At 40.1% G+C, this 20,186-nt stretch overlaps 1 protein-coding gene across 24 annotated transcripts in view; it reads left to right on the top strand.

The window, feature by feature from the left end:
• The first annotated feature begins 232 nt into the window (after positions 1-232).
• AFDN (afadin, adherens junction formation factor) overlaps positions 233-20,186 on the top strand; it is a 115,704-nt gene continuing 95,750 nt past the window's right edge. For all 24 annotated transcript variants that reach the window (XR_005627229.1, XM_039706878.1, XM_039706889.1 and 21 more), the window contains exon 1: positions 233-870. Coding sequence is in view for 23 of the 24 variants with exons in the window: in XM_039706878.1 (XP_039562812.1) it covers positions 763-870 (108 nt within the window). In the remaining variant the exon portion in view is untranslated. The remainder of the gene's footprint in view (positions 871-20,186) is intronic.

Here is a 20,186-nt window from a genome sequence, read left to right on the forward strand (position 1 = left end):
TTGTTGGTGCCACAGCCCGACCACGGGCCTCGCGCTAAGGCGGCGCCCAGGGCTCCCGCCGCTTCTCCCGCAGGGCCTCCTGCCCGCTCCCCGCCGCGCCGGGCTGACCCCACCGCCGCGTGTTCCCGGCCGCCGGGCGGGGACTCCCGCTGCACCTGGCCGCGCCCCGCCCCACCCACCGCCGGGCCCCGGCCGCCTCCCCACGCCAGCGGGAGCACGGGAGCGAGAGGGGAAGGCGGGACACAGAGGACACTCCGGAGCCGCGCGCCGGCGAGAGGCGACGGCCGCCGGGAGCGCGCGCAGGCGCGCACACGCCCGGGAAGGGGAGGAGGAGGGCGGGCGGCCGGGCGGGGGCGCGCACGGCCGGTGTGTGAGGGAGAGAGCGAGGGGAGGGCGATCCTGGGTTGGAGAAAGGCGGCGGCAGCGGCGGCTTTGCTTGGCTCAGGGCGGGCGAACGGCCACAGGCGCTGCCGAGCCGGGAGATACGGCGGGCGCTGCCGACTCGGGGATCCTTCCTCTTCCTCCCCGCCCCCTCCCCGCCCTTCCCCCTCCTCTTTCTCTCCTTCCCCACTGTCCGCCGGGGCTGATCGCTGTCGGCGGCACGATCCCGGGGCGTTTCCGCGGTGCCCGAGCCGGCAGCGGCCGCTGGGAGAGCCGGTCCCTCCCCTGCTCGGCCGGGACTGAGGGACCCCGCGCTCCGTCCGGGGCTCGGCTGAGAGGGCCTGGCCCCGGCTTGTCTACCCGGCGGTGGGCTCGGCGAGGATGTCGGGCGGCGGCGGCCGGGAGGAGGAGCGGCGCAAACTCGCCGACATAATCAACCACTGGAACGCGAACCGGCTAGACCTGTTCGAGATCAGCGACCCCACCGAGGTGAGCGACTCCGGCGAGGGCCTCCCGCCCGGCCGGCCCGGTGAGACACCGCGCCCGGGCCAGGCCGCGCCCCGCGGCAGCCGGGCTCCCGCGCCGCCCCTCGCCCCGGCCGGCGGCTCGGACACGGGCTCGCCTGCGCTGTCCGCGGCCGGGGCTCTGCGCCTCGCTGGGCAGCGAGGGCCGCTCGCCGTGCCCGGGTGAAGGCAGGTTGCGGCGTCCGGAGACAGGAAGGGAGCGCAGGGCCGGAGCCGTCCCTCCTCCCTCTGTTCCCTCCCGCAGGCGTATGCCGGCCTGACCCCGCGGGACAGGCGGCTCCGAGGCAGGAGAGAAACCCGCTGGGAGATGGAGGTGGCGAAAGGGGGCGGGCAAGGGCGAGGACACAGGAGCTGCCTCCGTCCCGAGTACATACATCCCTGGGCTTTTTTTTTTTTTTTTTTTTTTTTTTTTTTTTTTTTTTTAAAAATACAAAAGGGGGGGGGGGTCTGTGACTTTAACAGTACATACAGGCGGCTGGTGGTGGAGGATTGAGAAGCCTGGTGCTGTGCGCTTTTTTTGTTGCTAGCTTATTTGTTTCTTTAAATACTCGTCTTTGTGCAGAAGACGCCTCTTAAAAAGCAACCTGCTGCTTATTGTCCGGCGGCACTCCGGGTTGCTGGTGCAATCCCCGGAGTGGCTTTCCCAGGGCGTGACGGACGGAGCGCCTTGGCTCTCCGAGCCTGCAGGCTGCAAGCCCGCCGCCTAAAGTAAATACCAGGAGCAGGTTCGTAGACCCGAGTTCACATGTTGTACTGGAAAAACACAGCGGGTAATTTTTGATGGCGTAGAGAGGCTGGGTTTTGTCCTTAAAAAAAAAAAAGTAATGGTCAAACCACACCCTCCCGCTGCCCCTTGCCATGTTCCCTTTGGCTGGTTCGTGCTGCGCATCTGGTTTGAAAGCGGCGAGGGGGGGTAGGGGGAGGGCTGGGGACGCAGGTTACAATCCTGTTTGTGTGTGACAGCGGGCTCCCTGCTTAGAGGGTGGAGGCGATCATGTACGTGTTCCCGGGGAAAAGGAGGAAATTCACACTTGCTCTTGGCCTGGCCCTAGTTGTTTATTAACACAGACCTCTGATAAATCACGTTGGCTTGGTCTTGGACCTGGCTCCTGTTCTGCACCCAGGTGCTGACTGCTAGCAGAGCCACGAAAACGTGTTGAAAGCAATTCTAAGATTAGGAACTACGACACCTTTGGGTATTTTCAGTTCTGCTCATGGCAGACAGTTTCTTGAACACAAAGATGAGGGCTTTCTCTGATTATTCCCTACATCTTCCAAGATTTATCATAATTAAGAGTTCCTTGATTGCATTGCTTAGGTTTTAACAGTGTCATTGTTGGTTGACAGTCACTGTCTCAAAAAAGCGGGCTGAAGCCAGTGTCAAGAAGCTTTCATGATTGTGTTTGAGAACAGCATAGTCTTTTTGGAATTGCACGTTGACTGCTAACTGCCTGTGGCTGAACTTTTTTGTTTTATTGATGTGTTTGTCCGTTCCCAGTACATTCTAACTCCAGCCTGTCTTCTTTGTGTTTATGGCAGACTGTGCTTCTGTGGTTTTGTTATTAAGTAGTTTAACAAATCATACTTTCTTTAGGTCAGCCATGCATATTTATTATCATAGTTAAGTAGAGTTTGCACAAAAGTCACCAGCTGCATTATAGTTATTATTGAAAGAAAAAATAATTTTACTTGCATTTGCTCCACACTTCTCCAGTTAAGTCTCCGGACCTGTGTAGGAGCATACTCACTGTCAGTAATGATATTTCAGTTGAATTACTGAATGTGAAAAATGAGGTGCATGCATAATGTCCTTGAATGTATGAGCTCTTTAGCCTACTAGTTCTAAAAGCATTTGATAAGACTGCAGGTGTGTTTACATCAAACGGGCAGCAGGTAACAATTTTATAGATAAAGTATCTTTTCCTTCTAGATAATTACACTTACGAATGTTCACATTTATTTTCAGTCTTACCCTGAGCTGACACAAATTTGGCGATGTTTTCAACCTAGATCATGGTGTGATTCACGTTTGTACTGTTTATCAGCTTAAAAGCCCTTTTACTAGACTGCTTGAGAACTGACAGTCCTCTGTTTCCCTGTTTTTCCAGGCTCAGCTTGATCATAAGGCGTATCTTGCTTTTTGTAGAGACTGCAGCAAATGTGGCATCTGTGAAGATGCAGTAACCTGGATATGACTTTTGGCTGTGTGTACCTGAGCTGAGTCAAACTGAATCATTTTAAAATGTCCAGACATAGTTGTTGGCCTGCTGTGTTACCTTTGTAGCCCAAACTGCAGATTGTCATCCAGGAGCTGCTGGTTGGATGTATCAATAGAGTTGGTGCCTTGTAGTGATTCTTCAGGCATTTCCTCAGTGAAAGTAACCTGGTTTAAGTGACTTGTCTTGTAATTTTCCTATGTAAGAGAGTAGGATTTTCCAGAGGGGGTAATCACAGCCTTAATAGTGGGGTTCAGAGAGATTTATATTTTCTGTAAAGCAGAGGAAAAATGAAATCTAATGTAAATTGACTAGGGTTCTGGCAGTATAGATGCAATGACAGTGAAAGGAATTCAGTGTGACTAAGTGATGTACCTTGGTATTAGTTTGAAAGATCTAATTCTTTGGTGAGATGCAGTTGTTCCAAGTCCCTTAGATGCTCTTCGCTTTACTGCAGCGTGTAAAATGTCAGTTTGTTCTGAAGGTTGCATTGTATTTTGAAAGTAGTTCAGATGTGTGGGGCTTTCTTCTGAGAAGTGGTTCATGAAATTAATCTGTTAGAATTCCTGTTAATATTTTATTGAGTGGACTAGTCCTAAGGGATTAGAGATCTACTTGTTTACTTGCCTCTTGTGAGACTTCAGGAACAAATTGTTAAGGTATGTAAAACATTGAAAAGCAAAAGCCTTGGATAGGGCATATTGAGTTCTGTTACTAACTTTTTCTTAATTTGTCTTTGACTATCTAGTAGTTAACTAAGTCATTCAGAGCTGCTTTACCCCAGCAAAAAAAAAAAAAAAGAACTTTCTGTTCCATGCTCAAAGTTGAATGTTTCTCTCTCTGTATCACGTGGAAAGCTGAAAGACTTCTTGGGAGTGAGGATTTCATATCTTCACTAGCCTTCACTGAAGTAATTTGTGGACTTGTGCTTGAGAGCAAAATGGTAAATTAAAATTTATTAGATATTTACCTATTTGAACCATTGTTGCTGTTCTGAAAAACCTGTTAATTTGCACTATTTTACTCTGAAATTTAAAAATTCTTTTTATTCAGAAAGTAGCTCAGAGAAGTTCTATGGCTTGAGAAACTTAAAATTGATCAAAACCAAAACTCTGCATTTACTAGCAGAAGTTTAAATGATAATGTTCCAGAAGTGCTGCTAGGTACAGACCTTTGCTGAGGATGTCTGTACTACTGGTCATCATTTAAACTTGATTAAGCTTTACTGTCTCTACTTTAGCTTATGTGAGGCAGCTACTCACTTTGGCAAGTCTGAAAAAAATACTGGACTTTTTGGGGGAAGGTGGGGTGAGTAATATTTTTGTTTGTAGACAAATTAACAGATTCAGAACAAAGCAGAATGTTAACCCTTTTCTTCAGTTCTTTCCCCTTGCTTTTGTTCCAAGTATTAGCAAGTATTGTGGATGCTTTTTCCTTTTTTTAAAAAAAAAATTTGTTTGGTCAGGCATAGAAACACAGTAAAGAGACTTAGAAAAGACTTAGACCTTTTGCAGTAGGAGATAAAATGATGGTTTGATCTTGATTTAAGTCTTGGGTCTTACAGCACTCAAAGTTTTCAAAAAGGAGTAAGTTCAAATGAATGATTTTGTAATAAGTGCATAGAGTTTTTTTGGGAGCTTGTGTATAGAAAATGATTTGCATTTATACGGTTTAGCTTTTTTAACCTCTGTTAATAAAAGTGCCAACTGGAGTTGATTGTTATATGAAATAACTGCACATGGATGTTTTGGGTGAGAGGAAGGAATGGAGGGGTATTGTAGACTATGCATTTATCACTGTTTGAATGCATCTAATGAGATGCGATGTCTGAACTAGGTGTTACAATTATTGTTGATGACAAAATAAAGTTTTGTCTTTCATGTATGCTTTCATAGCTGTTATATGAGAGAAAGAGAAGTGTTGTGTTTTTTCTAAGCATGGTTTGTGGGCTAGGAATGTGAGTTGCATTTAATTCTTTTGAGACAGATGCTTTGCAGAGCAAGTGGGATTTTTTTATAACAATTGCCCAAGGGCTGGGGGATTGTTGTCAGAAACAGTGATCTGTTGTAGTTTTGTTTTCTGACTGAGAATGTTTTTTTAGACTAATATACCTCTGTGTCAGCAAAAGTAGAAAGGTCTAATAAAAAAGCTTAGAGAAATAACATGCTTTGCATTAAAGAATAACTCCTGAGAGTTTGACTTTTAATTTGCCATCAGGCTATCATTAAAAAAAAAAAAGAAGCTCAAAAGTCTTCATGGCTATTTGATTATTTTATGTATGAAAAAACTTACTTAGTCTTAACAACAAGGTTTAGGAATAACCCTTCAGAATGTGGCCGGGGCTTTTTTTTCTGGGTTTCTTTGTTTTGTTTTGTTTTTTTTTTTTTAATATTGACTTTCCATGTGATATGTTATGTATGTTTGGTCTATTCAGTATGTTTTGTATTGTTTTCTTTGGTTTTGAATAGAAGTAAGCAATCTGTTAACAGAAAATATTGCACAGTACACTGTATGGCAGGATATTTTAGGGCTGATGGAATTTTTGTCTTCTTCTGAACTTTTTAGGTTCAGATCTGTTTCTGGTGTATTAAGTGTCACAGGGGAGACATAAGCTTACAGCCTTTTAATGGTAGTTACGCAAGTTTGTTATTTAAATCTATTTAAAGCAATAAGAAATGGGAATTTTTGGGTTTTAACCCCCCTGCTGTTTATCTGCATGGTTGCTCACCTACAAAAAGATCTCACCTTTTTAAAAATCTGGTTCTGAGGCTTTTTCAAGACCTATTTTTAAAATGGGTAATGTATTGTGTTATGGGTGATACTAGTAGTAGAAATGTAAGTCTGGAGCTAAGGAAACACCATCTAAATGATAGAAATACTTGTGCTATCTCCACTAGTTGGATTGTACCACTTTCAGTAGTTTAAGCAAGTGCAGCTTTTCATACTCTATAGACCTCAAGAAGCTGGTAATATATCTGAAAATAACTGTCCTTTTACGTTTGCCAAACCTATGGTATAGAAAGTGAGCTCTCTTTGCAATAAATGTTTAAACTAATATTTAGGCAGTCTGGAAGGGTGATTGGAATCCTGAGGACTGATGCCTGTGCTTTTTAGTGAACAGAATGTTTTTCTACACTAAGCAGGCACAGTTCGAGAGGAGATAAAAACACTGAGGCATTAGTTAGAGGTTCGGGATTACTAATTGCACTTTACTGAGTCTTTGGAGCTCTAGTCCTGCATTAAAATGGTTGGAGAAAAAAAGTCAGGGTTGCAGGCCTGCTCATGTGCATGAGAAGGAATATTTGGAGACCAGCTTTCCTTTAACTTGAGTCAAAGTGAATAGTCATTACAAATGAAGTCTTAGTGGTCTCTAGAGAGTCCCAGTTACAAGTTTGAATTAAGATATTGACCACAGTCTACAGACATCATAATGTAATGAAAATAATTCTAGGAAGAAGTTTTAGGCTGTGCTTTTAATATTCCTTATTTAAGTTATTTCTTGAGCTAGTGCCTAATTAGTTCCATACAATTCAGACATACTGGCTTTAAGAATTCCCTCCTTATGTGTGAATCTGCTCCTCACCTAAAATACAATTGGCAAGCATTGCTTATCAGCTGAAAAACGCCCGGTCATCTAGACATGTAAGGGATTTGCTTTGTTTGTGCAAGTGTGTTTTTTCTGTCAAAACCATTTCTCTTTCCAAGAGGTTAAATCAGGATGAATGGAACACACTTTTATGATTTTGGAGGAAAACCTAGCTTTACAATTAATGAAATTCTGCTCTTGTGTCTAAATGATTTTGTCATCTAAAGTGGGTAACAAAAGCTAAAACTTAGCTGGAAAGTGATAAAAGTTGAGATGAACTGGTGTTTGTGGGAGGGCTGTAGATGATAAGAAACCACTCTGAGTTTGTATCAGTATCTGTTGGAATCGTTGCTTTGTTATAAATAAAGGGAAGTAAATGGTAGCTGCACAAAATTCAGAACATACGTAAAGAAAATAACTAACCAGTGGTTCTGATGAAGGTGGAATTGAGAATCACAGTGTGAATTAGTAAACTAAATGTGGTAAACTTAAGTCTAATATAGCAGATATTACAGATATGTAATGGAGTGTCTGCTCTATCTTCAAAATTAACTTCATGCTAATGGAAGCCTCTTCTGAAGTGTATTTAAGTAAAGCACTATTTAGGTAATTGTTGATTTTTAAAGATTTTTGGCTAGGAAAAATATTTACATGTAAAATCGATGTTGAGTGATGCTCATTTCATCTTGTGAAAAGGCTAAAGCCTGTTAATTTCTGCTGTTAAGATTGTTCCATAGATAAACCAAAGAGGTAATTGATAGTTGTTCTGGATGCATGCATGACTTGGCTCATAATTGTTGTTAAACTTCTTGCAGAGGTTCCTCTTTCCCCTCAGGTCTTTAATTGCGAGTAAAAATTAGTACTTTTCTGTAACTGTCCCTGTCTGGAAGCTTAATAATCAAAGATGAAAACTTGAGTCAACAGAGATAAAACTCTGTAGTAGTTCAGACACAGAAGTAGCAGTCAAATTATCTCCCTGGACTGTACTATGCTTCATGAGCTTTTGAATAATGAAGATGTATAATGTTGTAACATTACTTTTTTCAGTGTAGGGATAAGTTTTCCACGTGAGTGGTTGCCTTCAGTCATTGAATTGCAGTTCTGCGTTTCGCTGCTGTCTAGTGTGGTTCTCTAGAAAGACTAAAAAAATCAGCTTTGACATGAAGTCCAATGTTGGTTTTTTTTTTGTTTTTTTCAGCCATCACCTGTTTTTCTCATACCTTCTTATTATGCATTACTATAATGTTTTCTGGTGTTAGGTACATATAACTTGCTAAAACCATTTTGTGTAATGCTTCAGGATAATGGTCTTCTTCTGTTACAGGCATTGCCCTCAAGGCTATCAACTTATTGTTATTATATATTTAATTACATTTCCTAGATCTGCCTTCTTCCATTGTGTGCTCACCTGTAAGTTAGATAGCTCCTCTTCAGATCATCTTCTAGCACAGATACTCTTACTAGGGAGCCATTCCTCTGATTCTTGCTCATTCTTGTCTCCTATGAAGATGCCTTCTGTGTAGATACTACTTGCTTAGTTACTCTATGCACTGTGTAGAGCAGGGCTTATTGCCCTGGTCTGTTTTGTAGAATTTTGTTGTAGATTACTTATTACTTTGGGAAATTTGTTTAGAGTTTGGATCCTGTAAGAACTGGAAAAAGTCCTATGACTGGGGTTGTCATCTAGAAGATTGGTATAGGGAGTTAGTTTTAAGTGCAAATCTGCACTTATATGTAAACTTAATTGGTTACATGAATTTGTGATTTGTGTTTGAATTTCATCATATTAATAGGGGAGTCTGTAAGAATTTGATTGTACTGGTGAAATTGTGTACACTCCTCTAAGTTTGTTCATGTCACCTCTTCTAGTGAAGACCAGAAATGATACATAATTAGTTTTGAAAGTTTTAAGCTTTTATTAAGTGGTGCTTGGTATCTCCTAAGAATAATAATAAAGGGATTTCTAATTTTACTTATGTATTACAAGAGTATAAAAGAGATTTAACTTTAAAAATATGAGTTACTATAGTGATTCTGTTCAAGGATATTAGAAAACTGGCTGGTTTGGTATGGAACTGGAGATTGAGTACGTATTTGGCTATGTCTCCTAATGCCAGATAACTCTTGGATAAATATTTTGAATGGGTTTTATGCACTACAGTACTAGTTGCTATAGAGTGATGGCGGACTGAAACAATGGCTGCAGGGTGGGGTGTTTTATTTGGTCTGTGTTTTTCTCACTACTTTGATAATTTGCACTCTTGTAACTAGAACTCAGAAATAGGAAAGCTCTCACAAAAACTCACTACCTAGTGATAGATGGTAGTTTCCTGATTATGTGGTTTAAGGCTTCCCCTTGGTGAATTGTGTCCCAGGGCATGGCCCTGCTGTGTAGTACAAGAACTTTTTATAGTGTGAAAAAGAATGAGTTGACTGGCAACAGTATGTATTTGGCCAACAAAATATGTTGCTCAGAGCTAAGATTTAGGTGTGTAGACTTTTCAAGCCCTCCATGATGTTTTTAGCAGAGCTTTCTCTTGGTTAGATGACTTGATTTGTCAGTCCACACTCTTCTATTTTCTTAGAGACAATTTGATGTCAGTGACATGCTTTTACATATATTTACATTTTGCTTTTGCATATATTGTATTGCTGACAAAACCCAGTGGAAGATCAGAATCTCAGTTCTTAATGAAAGTTAGGGGCTATTGGATAGCCTGTGGTTGGGCAAGAGTTCAAAGGACAAAGAAACTCTGCCCCAATGTCTAAAACAGGAAAAGGTCTCATTCCCTTTGTCCCAGAGTAGAAGGTGCTCTACTTGGAGCAGTACATCAGCTTGAAATTGAAAAGGTCCCTTTAAATATTTTGTTATTGTTCTGAATTTTAGTAAAACAATTATGCCATGTTTAAGAAACATTGGGACAATGCTGTCTGTGATACAGTGTCCTCCTGGATGAAAAAATGTCTGTGGGGAAACAAACAAAATTGAACCATGTTGTGTTTTAGAAAGCTTTGCATTGCTAAAATGGATTTTATAATGTCATTTCATTTATCTTGAGAAATCTGGTTTGCATTCACCTTCCATGTAGAGTTTGGTAATATTTTCTGCGTTCGGATCATATCCAAGCATTGCATACTTCTTGTAGAATGCTGTGTGTTTTGTTGAGCAGCATGTAAGTTGTTTCCATTTAAAGTGATAGCCTTACTGAACATGGCTGCTACTTACTTTCAGTGTAGACACAATGAAAGTTTTAAGACTTCTTCAATACTCACTGAACGTATTCTGGCTGTCAAAAGATTAAAATAGTTTCTTTTCATATCTGGAAAAGGAAAATAATTGGAAAATGGTGATGGAAAGAGTGTTTACGAATGAAAACATTGCTCAATTCTGCTAATTGATTTTGATGGATTTGCCTGTTAAGTCTAGTGTTTGCTCTATAGTGAAGAAGGTCAAAACTGGAACTACTTAAGATTACTGCATTTTGTGATCTAATTCTTTAGCTTTTTGAAGCCTCTTAAACAAAAGACCAAACAACTGTTTCCCTCTTAAAAATCAGTGAAATGCTCTAACAAGGCCCTTTGTTTTGTGTGAGGTGTATTGTAATACTTTTGATAAAGTCTCTAGCAATACTGAAACTGTATCTAATATTTAATGAGTTGTTCTTGTTGCCATAGCACAGCAAAGACTGTTTTAATAAATACACTTATGCCTATAGCAAACTGTTTTCAGACAGATAAGGATTGATATGTAGACTGAGGTGGGGGTGGGATTGAAGGAGAACAATTACGTAATTTTGTACATTGACTACTGGTATATTCACCAAAGCCATCTACCAGCATCCAAAGACCTAACCAGCCCAAAGAGGTGACATTTTTGCAGTTCTGGGAAATTTTCAGTATATGAGCTGGGTTTGCAGTCTGCCTCAGGTGTTCTATCCATTTAATAGGAAAAAAAGAAAAGTGAAAGAAGAGAGGATTTGTCTCTCCTGCAGCCTTTGTCAGGATTTACAGTAAGACATCTGGCTTTCTGTTACCTTCTGATTTCTGCCTGTCTGTAGCTGTTACTAAACGTGATCTGTAACGTAGGATCTGTGATGAAGTTTGAGAGTTTAAATTTTACAGTGTTCAAAATTCTGGTAGAATTTTTGAAGCAATATTCAACTGTATCTCCTAACATTCTAATACTGGCTCAGTATCTTGAGTATTAGATGTTCTGATGGAGTTACTAATTCTTACTGTTGTAAATAAATTGTTTGTAGTCTGCTGCAAGCTCCAGAATACTTCTGTTTCACGGTTTATTTTCTCACCTGCATTAAGTTTAAGCTTGAACTCAAAAAAATGGTACCTCAAATTTTTGGTAGATTAGACAAATTTGAAAACTTTGCCTTCTCAAAGTAGTCTTCATTCATTTTGAGTGATAAAGTGTCAAGTGGCAGCACAAAAATTGGTAGCACTGTACCAATGTGAGACAGCCACATACTGAAGCTCAAGTGTTGTACAATATTCTGATAGTGGTGGTTTGCAGAAACTTTTGAAACTCAGCACTTACTTAAGTGCCTGTCTTTTCTTCAGTGTTCCACATTTGACTCCAGGTCTTTGAACATTCTTGTGTATATGGATGCCGATAAATATCCATGTGTCTAGTTATAAATGTACTGATCTAGCTCTCTCAGTAAACCTACCTTTGTTGAGACCTTTTCCCCCTCATTTCCTCCCACATGCACTCTGCACCAAAACGCTTGCATCCACAACCTTAAGCCAGATGCTCCAAACTTCTTAATTCAGGGAAAACTGCCAATTACAGCAGTCTTCAGTTGTGTTCATCCTGCTGTACTGGCTTCAGAGAGCAGCCTTATGATTATCTGCCTCTATCAGAAGTTTCCCGTGAGGTTACAGATCAGGCATTAAATTCTGTACCCCTGCCATGTGGACTTTGTAGTTTGGAGTGGCCTTGCAGTTGGACCTGTTTATAACCAACTAGTCTGTGTGCTGATGGTGGCTGTGACACCTTGGTTTTCTTCTAAGGAATGCTTTTTGCCTTGCTATACTGTTATACCTTTTCCTTATTTTGGAGAGGTTTCCTTTTAATAGGCTTTTGGCTTGTGTCATCACTTCTGGGTATCTGCTAGGTAGACACAGACTGAGTTTCCTGGAATAACCTTACACTGAATTCCTTAGCTGCTGAGAAGGAGATCTTGCAGCAAGGGGAAAAATTCCTTCCTAACCACCTCAGAGGTAATAAGGATGGTACTCAGAGCATGTAGAGCTTAATTTACCCAAATGCTGAGGATAAATAGGGTGTTTCTTTATGTTGCAGAAGGGTCAGGACAATTTGTCCGATCCTTGATATACATGCCTTTTTCCTAGTGTCAGCTCTCTCCTTCTATGGCAATATCATGATGTTATGAGTTGTAGTAGAAACCTGTAAGTACAGTGAGGTACCAACATATTTCTCATACCTTTATATCCTTAATTTATGAAGTGAAATGTTGAATAGTAGTGTTCTTTGTTGTGGCTGATGGATATGTGAGTAATCTGAAGCTATTTCCACCTCAGCAACTGTGAAAGAGGATGAAGACTTTCACAGGTACACACACACACTGTGTTCTGCAGCCCGTTCTTCACCCACCTCTCAGTGCTCCTGAGGCACAGAAAGGAAGTGGGCAGTGTTGACCCTCTTCCTGCCGTCACTGCCATCATATGATTGCTGTCATGGGGTTCTATCTTCTGCCACACAGAACTGTCCATCTTTGATTCTCTTCCAGCTCTGTGGTGTTGATGATACTGACTTTTACAGCAACCACAAAAATTTGTATGCTGCAGTTAAATTTGTATGCATCTTTTTATTATGGCTTTTAGCTTTGACCAGCCCTTTCTCTGCTTTATTCTCCACCCCCAATGTCTGTCTGACTTAAACATCATTAAATGTTGACAACATTTAAAATTTGTGCTTAGTTTATTTTAAAATATTTTTCTATATTTACATATGTGAAATCTAGGTAAAATTTAAAAAAAATTCAACAAGTTTAGGTTTTGCTAAAACTTATTGCATTTCTTTTTGGGAAAAGCTGCTCACTTGCTGTGTGCAAGGAGACTCTAATTACTGAGCTTTCTGGTTTGTGTATGCCATTACAAAATAATGTGGTAGTCTGACTTTTTTCTTATGTTGACTATCTGTCTAAACCAGTTTTATAGGTAGAACATTTATGGTATGTTTTGTTCATGCAATGAGCGGTTTTAAGTCTAATTCTTGAAAGTGGACAATGGTCATTCAAGTATGTTTGGAACTGAGCCATATTATTTTGATTTTTTCCCCCTTTGAGTGCTTCTCGAAGTTGTTGCTATTAGCAAAATTGAGGGTTGAGAGTAGATGGTCTTTAAGGTCCCTTGCAACTCCATTCTGTGATTCAAAGATGATGTTTATTTAGATCATGCTTAGCTAGTACATGTGAGTAGCTATATAACCTCCACAAACTGTCTTGGTTTGTATGAAAGACACTTAACATTCTCACTTTGTTATAATGTTTCCAGGACAGTGGGATGGGAAAAGTGTTGCAGTTACATGAAGTAATGTTGAAAACTGTTGTAAATTTAGTTACTACAGAGGCAGAAAGATAAGCCAGATTTTTACAGACCTGTGCAATTCTCTAGGTTATTCTTATTTGAGGTTTCACCTTATAAAACATAGGGAGAAGGGAGTTAATCACACTTAGATCTAAGGGTCATTACCAGCACCATCACACCATCACTGGTTTAAATCTTATGTGAGTTCTGTTGTATAGCAAAGATTGCCCCTTTTCTCTATTGGGGAGCTGCATACAGTAGGAAGAGTATTATGTATCTTTGCAGAAAACTTGAATAATTTTAATGTTTGGGGTTTTGTTTGTTTCAGAAATACTTCTGTATCAAATGTAAGGGAGACCGCCTCACTTCAGTAAATAGGTAACTTCAGTTCCAAATGTGGGGAATCAAACTGCCGAGGAGTTGGAATGGACCTTAAGGATCACCTAGTTACAACCCTGTCTGCCATGGGCAGGGACATTTCCAACTAGACCAGGTTGCTCAAGGGCTCATCTAGTCTGGCCTTGAACACTGCCAGGGTCAGAGCATCCACAACCTCTCTTGGAAACCTGTTCCTGTGTCTCACCACCTAATGTCTGATCTTTCCTCTCTTTCAGTTTGTACCCATTGTACTCCTTGCCCCATCACTGGAATTCCTGTCAGAGTCCTTTTCTAGCATCCCTATAGGCCCCCTTCAGATATTGGAGGGCTGGTTGAGATTTCCACACAACCTTCTCTTCCAGGCTGAACAGCCCTAGCTTTTCCCCCAATAATTTCCTTTTTCCACATGTGTAATTTTCTGGTATTCTAACATCTTGTGAGCTATTAATTAAGGCAAGCATATATGTTTTATTAAGATCTTTGAAGTGAACACTGAATACAAAGAAATTCATAATCCCCGGATGCTTTGCAATAATAACTAAAAAAATGAAATCTATTTTAATGAGTTACTCTAAGTACCTAATCATAAGGAAAGTTTGTGTCTCACTTTGGAGAGTAATAAAAAATGCACAGAACCAATGGTATGGTGTTAATTAAGACTATATAAAATGTGTATGTGTTTGGGGTTTGGGTTTCTGATTCATTTTTTTTTCTATACAAATAAAATATATTTGTAGGACTAAGTTTGGAAAAGTTTACTGTCCTCAGTAATAGAGAAACATACAGGCTGTAGTCAGCATATATACTACACTAGGAGACATTATTTGTTGTTAATTAAAAGGAGAAGAAGCTAGAGACTCCTTAGATTTGTAAATTCTTTTCCACTTCTGCATGCTACTTTGTTTGCTTCCTGACAGAATTTTTGTTTTGGGTCATCTTCTCATATTCTTGTGTCATACTCCCCCACTAATGAGAGGATAGGCTTCACTGGTATAACTTTTCAGCTGTGTAAATTCTGATTATTTGCTGCAGAGACTGTTTGGCTAGTATCAGCAGTTAGTTGAAGCCTGAAGTGTTGGAGTGTGGGTCAGAGTATACTTGAAATCTTGTACAGTAGTATCATTTATGCCTTCATTAGCTATGCTTTAATATCTGAGTAAACCAAACCAAGTTACTGAATACTTCTGTAATCTGAGCCTGTTTAAACTCGAAATAGTCCTGTTCACGGTTAATTGTCTGCGCTAATGTTTACACTGTAACTTGTCCTTGCTCTGTGTGCCACTCAACTGACAGTCCCTTGATAAGGATAAAATTAAGGGCATTTGATGGAATTGTGTTTTAGAGCAAGAAACTGACTGAAAGTAAGCAACCATTTAATTTTCTGGTAGTTTCTTGCAATGTAGAGATGACAAATGAAAGGTGTAAAGGAATTTAAGTGAAGTTAACTAAACATACAAACCATGTCACTGGCTGCAAAACTATCTACTGGGCAGAAGTGCAGAACTTGGTTAAAAGTGAGAGTTCATGCACAGTTCACTCGCAAACACATTCTTCTGGCAACTCTTGATTAACAGAGCTGTACAGACCAGTTTTGTTAACCAGTGCTAGATCATAAAAACAGTAATTTGTTCTCTTCTAGAAGAAACCTGTAGAATAGAGCTGGTAGCACTTTTTTAAAACATAGCTCTTTGGTAACCAAATGTGCTATTTGAAGGTGAAATGAGCATTTTTATGAGTAGACATCCCTGAGCAAAGCTGCTTTCCCGGCTTGGAAAATACTTCTCACTTTCTTATTCTATAATAAGTAAAATAAAAGTATGTAATAATATTCTATGCAAATAAAAAGGTGTATTTTTGTGTGTTTGAGGCACATTACAAAAACTTCAGTTGCAAGTATAAAATTTACTTCAATGTATTGAAAGAATTAGATTTTATTTTCAAAATGAAAAGCATTTCAAGCATTTTTTTCGTATAGCTGAAGTATACTCCAGAGGACTGGAATTTAAATAGTGAACAAATTTTGCTTAAGGAAAAAAAAAAAATGAATTGCATTGCTTTAATAAAAATGCATCTGATCCTGGGCTTGATTATTGTCAAAATCTACTCCTTGAGATGACTTTCTTCTTGAAACAAGCATGAAAATTTTCAGTGCTTTTTTTTGTTAACCTTACTGATGATGAAGAGGGGGTAGCATGTGGGACAGGGAGTAATGGCATGCCTAAGTTCACTAGTTCTTGATCACAGCTTAAAAATGAATGGATACTGGAACTACCATTTCTGACTTTGATGTTGCAAATGAATCCATCCACATTTATTAGTATGAATTGGTCCAAAGAGAGCAGCTTACAAAATGGACACCTATATCCTTACAGAGAAAATTATGCTTTCTCTTCTTTGTCATTCAGAAGAACGTCTGTAAAAATTGGCTTTGGGGAAAAGGTGTTGTATTTGCTGGCATTGAACAATTCCAAGGATAGGGCATCCACCACCTTGTTGAGCAACCTCAGAGTAAAGAATTTCTTCGTAATAACTACTATAAATCTACTCTTCTTCAGTTGAAAACCATTCCCCTAGTCCTGTCCAATACATGCCCTTGTAAAAAGTCCCTCTTCATATTTCTTGTAGCTCCTTTAGGTGCTGTAAGGCTGCTATAAAAATGCTTCCCTAAAGTCTTCAGTTCTCCAGGCTGAACAGCCCCAATGTCTCAGCTGTCATTGTAGAGGTGCTCCAACCCTCTGATAATTTCTCTCTTGATCTCTTTTTATCTTGGTCTACCCCACTTTCCTTTTGTTCCTGATTTCTGAGTTTGTTTTCTTCTGATGTTCTGTTGCTTTGTGGTGTTCTCAAAATCAAGCTGTTTGCTGTGGTTAGCTTGTGATTATTATTACTATTAATATTTCCACCCACTCCTGTCTTCCTGTGCCCCACGTACCCTACAGCAACTATGGGTTAGCAACAAATGCATATTGATGGTAGTGAATCACTTCTCTTGTTCCACTCAGATGCTTGTGTAGAGCTTCAGGACTGAATTGCTTTCAAAAGTAACATGTAGAACCCATAGAAATGTCACTAGTTTGAGGATGTAGGAGGATGGAGAATATTGAATTTTTTTTTCCCAAAGCCACTTCTTCTGAGTTTTTGCCTTAAATTTCTGTGTTCTCTTGAGTTTTTTGATCTTTCATTGTTTTTTTGTTATATAAACATTCTTGAAGAATTAACTTCTCTGTTAAAAGAATTATTATTTCAGGCATACAGTTAATTTTATCTGTATTAAAACTAAAATCATTATGCAATTCACTAATTACAAAAGTGTTCTGCAAAAGAAAACTTCTCACATGTCAGTGAATAATCAAGTAGTGGAACAGGTTGCACAGGGAGGTTGTGCAGTTTCTGTCCATGGAGATTTCTAAGAGCAGGCTGCAGAAAGCTGCAAAAGAGCCTGATAAGACCTCAGAGATGACCTTTCTTTCACTAGGAGGTTGGATTGGCAACTCCTGAAGTTCCTTTCTCTCTGAATTATCCTGTAATCTTAGATGGTTCCATGGTGTATATACCCATTCCAGTTTATTTCCGGTTGTGATGGATTGCATTGCAATATTAATGACTCTTCTTATGTATAGTAGAACCATTTTAGAGAGGCTTTACTGTCTCTAATGTCTACCAGTTGGGCTTGTACCTGAAGAGAAATTTACAAATATTACGATGCCACTTAAAGTATTTTATTTGGCTTTTTTCATCCCTTCATTTGTCATGGCCCTTGTTGAGACACACATGTTGGTACATCTCAGTATTGGAAGCTCTCCTGTTGGTTGGAGGTCATGTCTAAATTAAGAGTATCTGCCTGGCTGGCTACTGTAACAGTGTTTTCTGTGGCTGAGCAGTCTTGGAAAATTAGCCTGTCCTCTGCAGATGTTTAAATATGATCCTGTGATTTGGAATAGACCTCAGGAGATTTCTAGTCCAACCTCCTGCTTGCAACAAGGTCAGTCCTTGATGCCCCGAGGGCATTTCTCATAAGATGTTGAAAACCCCTAAGGACCAGTAACTGCAGTAACTCTGGGCACCCTCCTTCATTGGCTTGACCATCCTACTAGTGAAAAAGGTTTTCTCTATGGTCAGTTTAAAGGCTGCTTTTGTTTCAACTTAATGTCCAGTGTTTCTTGTCCTCCCACCATGCCCTGTTGATCACTGCTGTGTTGTCTTGGCCTCTTTGCAGATCCTGTGAGCTCCTTTGTAGGTCTGCCCAAAGCCAGCTCTTCTCCAGGACCAAGAAACTCAGTTCCTTCTGTCTCGTCTCATAAGATGGTTCTTTAGCCTCCTAAACATTCTGTAGCTCTCTGCTGAACTTCAGCTTATTTCTGTCCTTCCTGTACTGACAGCCCAAAACCAGAGTGATGGGTAGAACAGTACAATTGTTTTACTTGGCCTAACGCTTGTATTCCTCCTGTTAATGCAACTAAGCATGATGTTGACTTTGCCACAAGAGCATGCATCTGAATCATCTTCAGCTTGCTGTCCGCCAAGATCCTTAGGTTTTCTTTAGCAGAGCTTCTTCCCAACCAGTCATTTCTTGATCCCGTGTTGTTGCAAGACATTTTGCCTTTCATTGTCAGAACTTTGCTTTTGCCCATGTTGAATTCTGTTGAACTGAAAAGCCACTCAAAACCTCAAGCAAAAAACAAAGCAAAAATACCCCACCTAAACCCCCCCTTTGAAGAATTTCCTTTGGCAAAACCTTTAGGCATGTACTTGTAAGCTTTGAATATTGAAATGCTTAGATTGTTCGTGAAGTTGAGCACAGCATTCTTCTACCCATCCTACAAAACCTTCAAGACTGAAAATGCCTTAATGTTTCAGGATCACTTTATATATCCTTTGACTTAAGCAAACTATGTTCTGTCAATGTATCCTGTGTGATAGATTGCCCAGGGGAGATAGGGTGAGGTCCTAGTGCTGCAGGACAGGAAGTGTTTGTAAGTTGTATAAATTGCACAGAGTTTTGCTCCCATTTTCTGTTCCTGTGCTTCTTCCTTCTCCAGATGACACACCTGTATTAGTTACTGGAATAACTGTAAGATAGTTTAGTGAATGAGATAGTTGCAGTGAATGAGCAGTGCTGGATTATTTTTGTTGATATGTGTTTTTTGGGAAAAAAGATTTGCTTTCACTCCTGATTATTGTTAGTGTATAAAACTATATTTTTACAGTATGGTGTGTTCAATTACTCATACTCAGCCTCATGTTCTTTGTTTTGAATTCTGCTATTGTGATATGGGTCTCTGTGTGATGCTGAAAAATAGGCCATGTTGGTAGTGTACCGTTTTTAATGGAAGAAATGCTGAACTACTAGTTTGAAAGTAGACTATAATCTTGTCTGGCCACAGATGTTTGTAACAGCTTTGTTACTTCAATGGAGCATTTTTACTGTTAAAATTTAAGTTGCTATTTTGAAACTTGGGTAGCATTAATCTGTTAATTATGCAAATGTTCTTAGGCCAGTATTAATATGATAGGAATTTTAAACTGAAATAAACCAAATAAGAAACATCTCAGAAACTCAGAATTAAATTGTATATGTTGATATTAAGTTTATAGAAACTTTAAGTCACCTTTTCTGTATGTTCTGTTTGAATCTATTTTGATGCAATCTTGCTCGCCATTCTTAAGTAGCTGAACTACTACTTTAGCTGTTAATCCCTACATCCAGATGCTTGTTCAAGGATTTCCTTCCCAAAAAACATAGTTTAAAAGGTTTATTGTGCACCCTGGCAAGTCATTAGATCAGGACTGGTTTGCCCCAGAAGTTCAGAGATGAGAATTGTGAGTTCCTCAAGAAAAATATCCTTCTGATGGTCTCCTTTCGTAAGTGGAATCTGCTCAGCTGAAGACAGTCATTGCAGTGAGTGGGGGGAGGCTGCCCAGGTTATGGTGACATGAAGTCTTAATGCTGGGTGAACAATCTTTGGAAGGGAGATGTTGAGTTGTATTCTCTAATATCTGTAATCATCTGCTCTCTCAGTTCTAGGAATGAAGCTGCTACCTAGACTAAGCAATGCACAAACACAGAAATGCAGTATTTATTTTCAAGTTCCTTATTCCAGACTAGGGTGGACAGGAAGGGTGAGGAAGAAAGTAGTAATGTGAAGGATGCCTATGTGATGATTAAGTATTCAGTTTTTCAGTTGTCTTTTCATTGTTTCTATCTCCTCCCAACTCTAAACGCTCAGTCTTGTAACTGATGATCTGACTGACGTGCCCTCTGAAACTTCCTCACTCTTCTGTAAGCAGGTGGTGGCAACCTTTTGTGAAACAAAGGGCAAGAAACTACAAAATGAGGGGGCAATATTTGCTTGGTTGCTGACCTACCAGACTAGATTTGTTCTGATGCTAAAATGAGAAGTGAGCAAGTGATTCTTGACTACTTCACATTTTGAGCACTTAATCAATTGAATCAATCCCATATTTGCCTTTCAACCTCTCATCATGTCTAAAAGTTAAGCCAGATTTCTGCATTACCTTATATTGCAACAAAATTAT

The sequence above is a fragment of the Passer montanus genome, unplaced genomic scaffold (genome assembly GCF_014805655.1).
Source record: "Passer montanus isolate IOZ18808 unplaced genomic scaffold, ASM1480565v1 scaffold2, whole genome shotgun sequence".
Classification (NCBI taxonomy): Eukaryota; Metazoa; Chordata; class Aves; order Passeriformes; family Passeridae; genus Passer; species Passer montanus.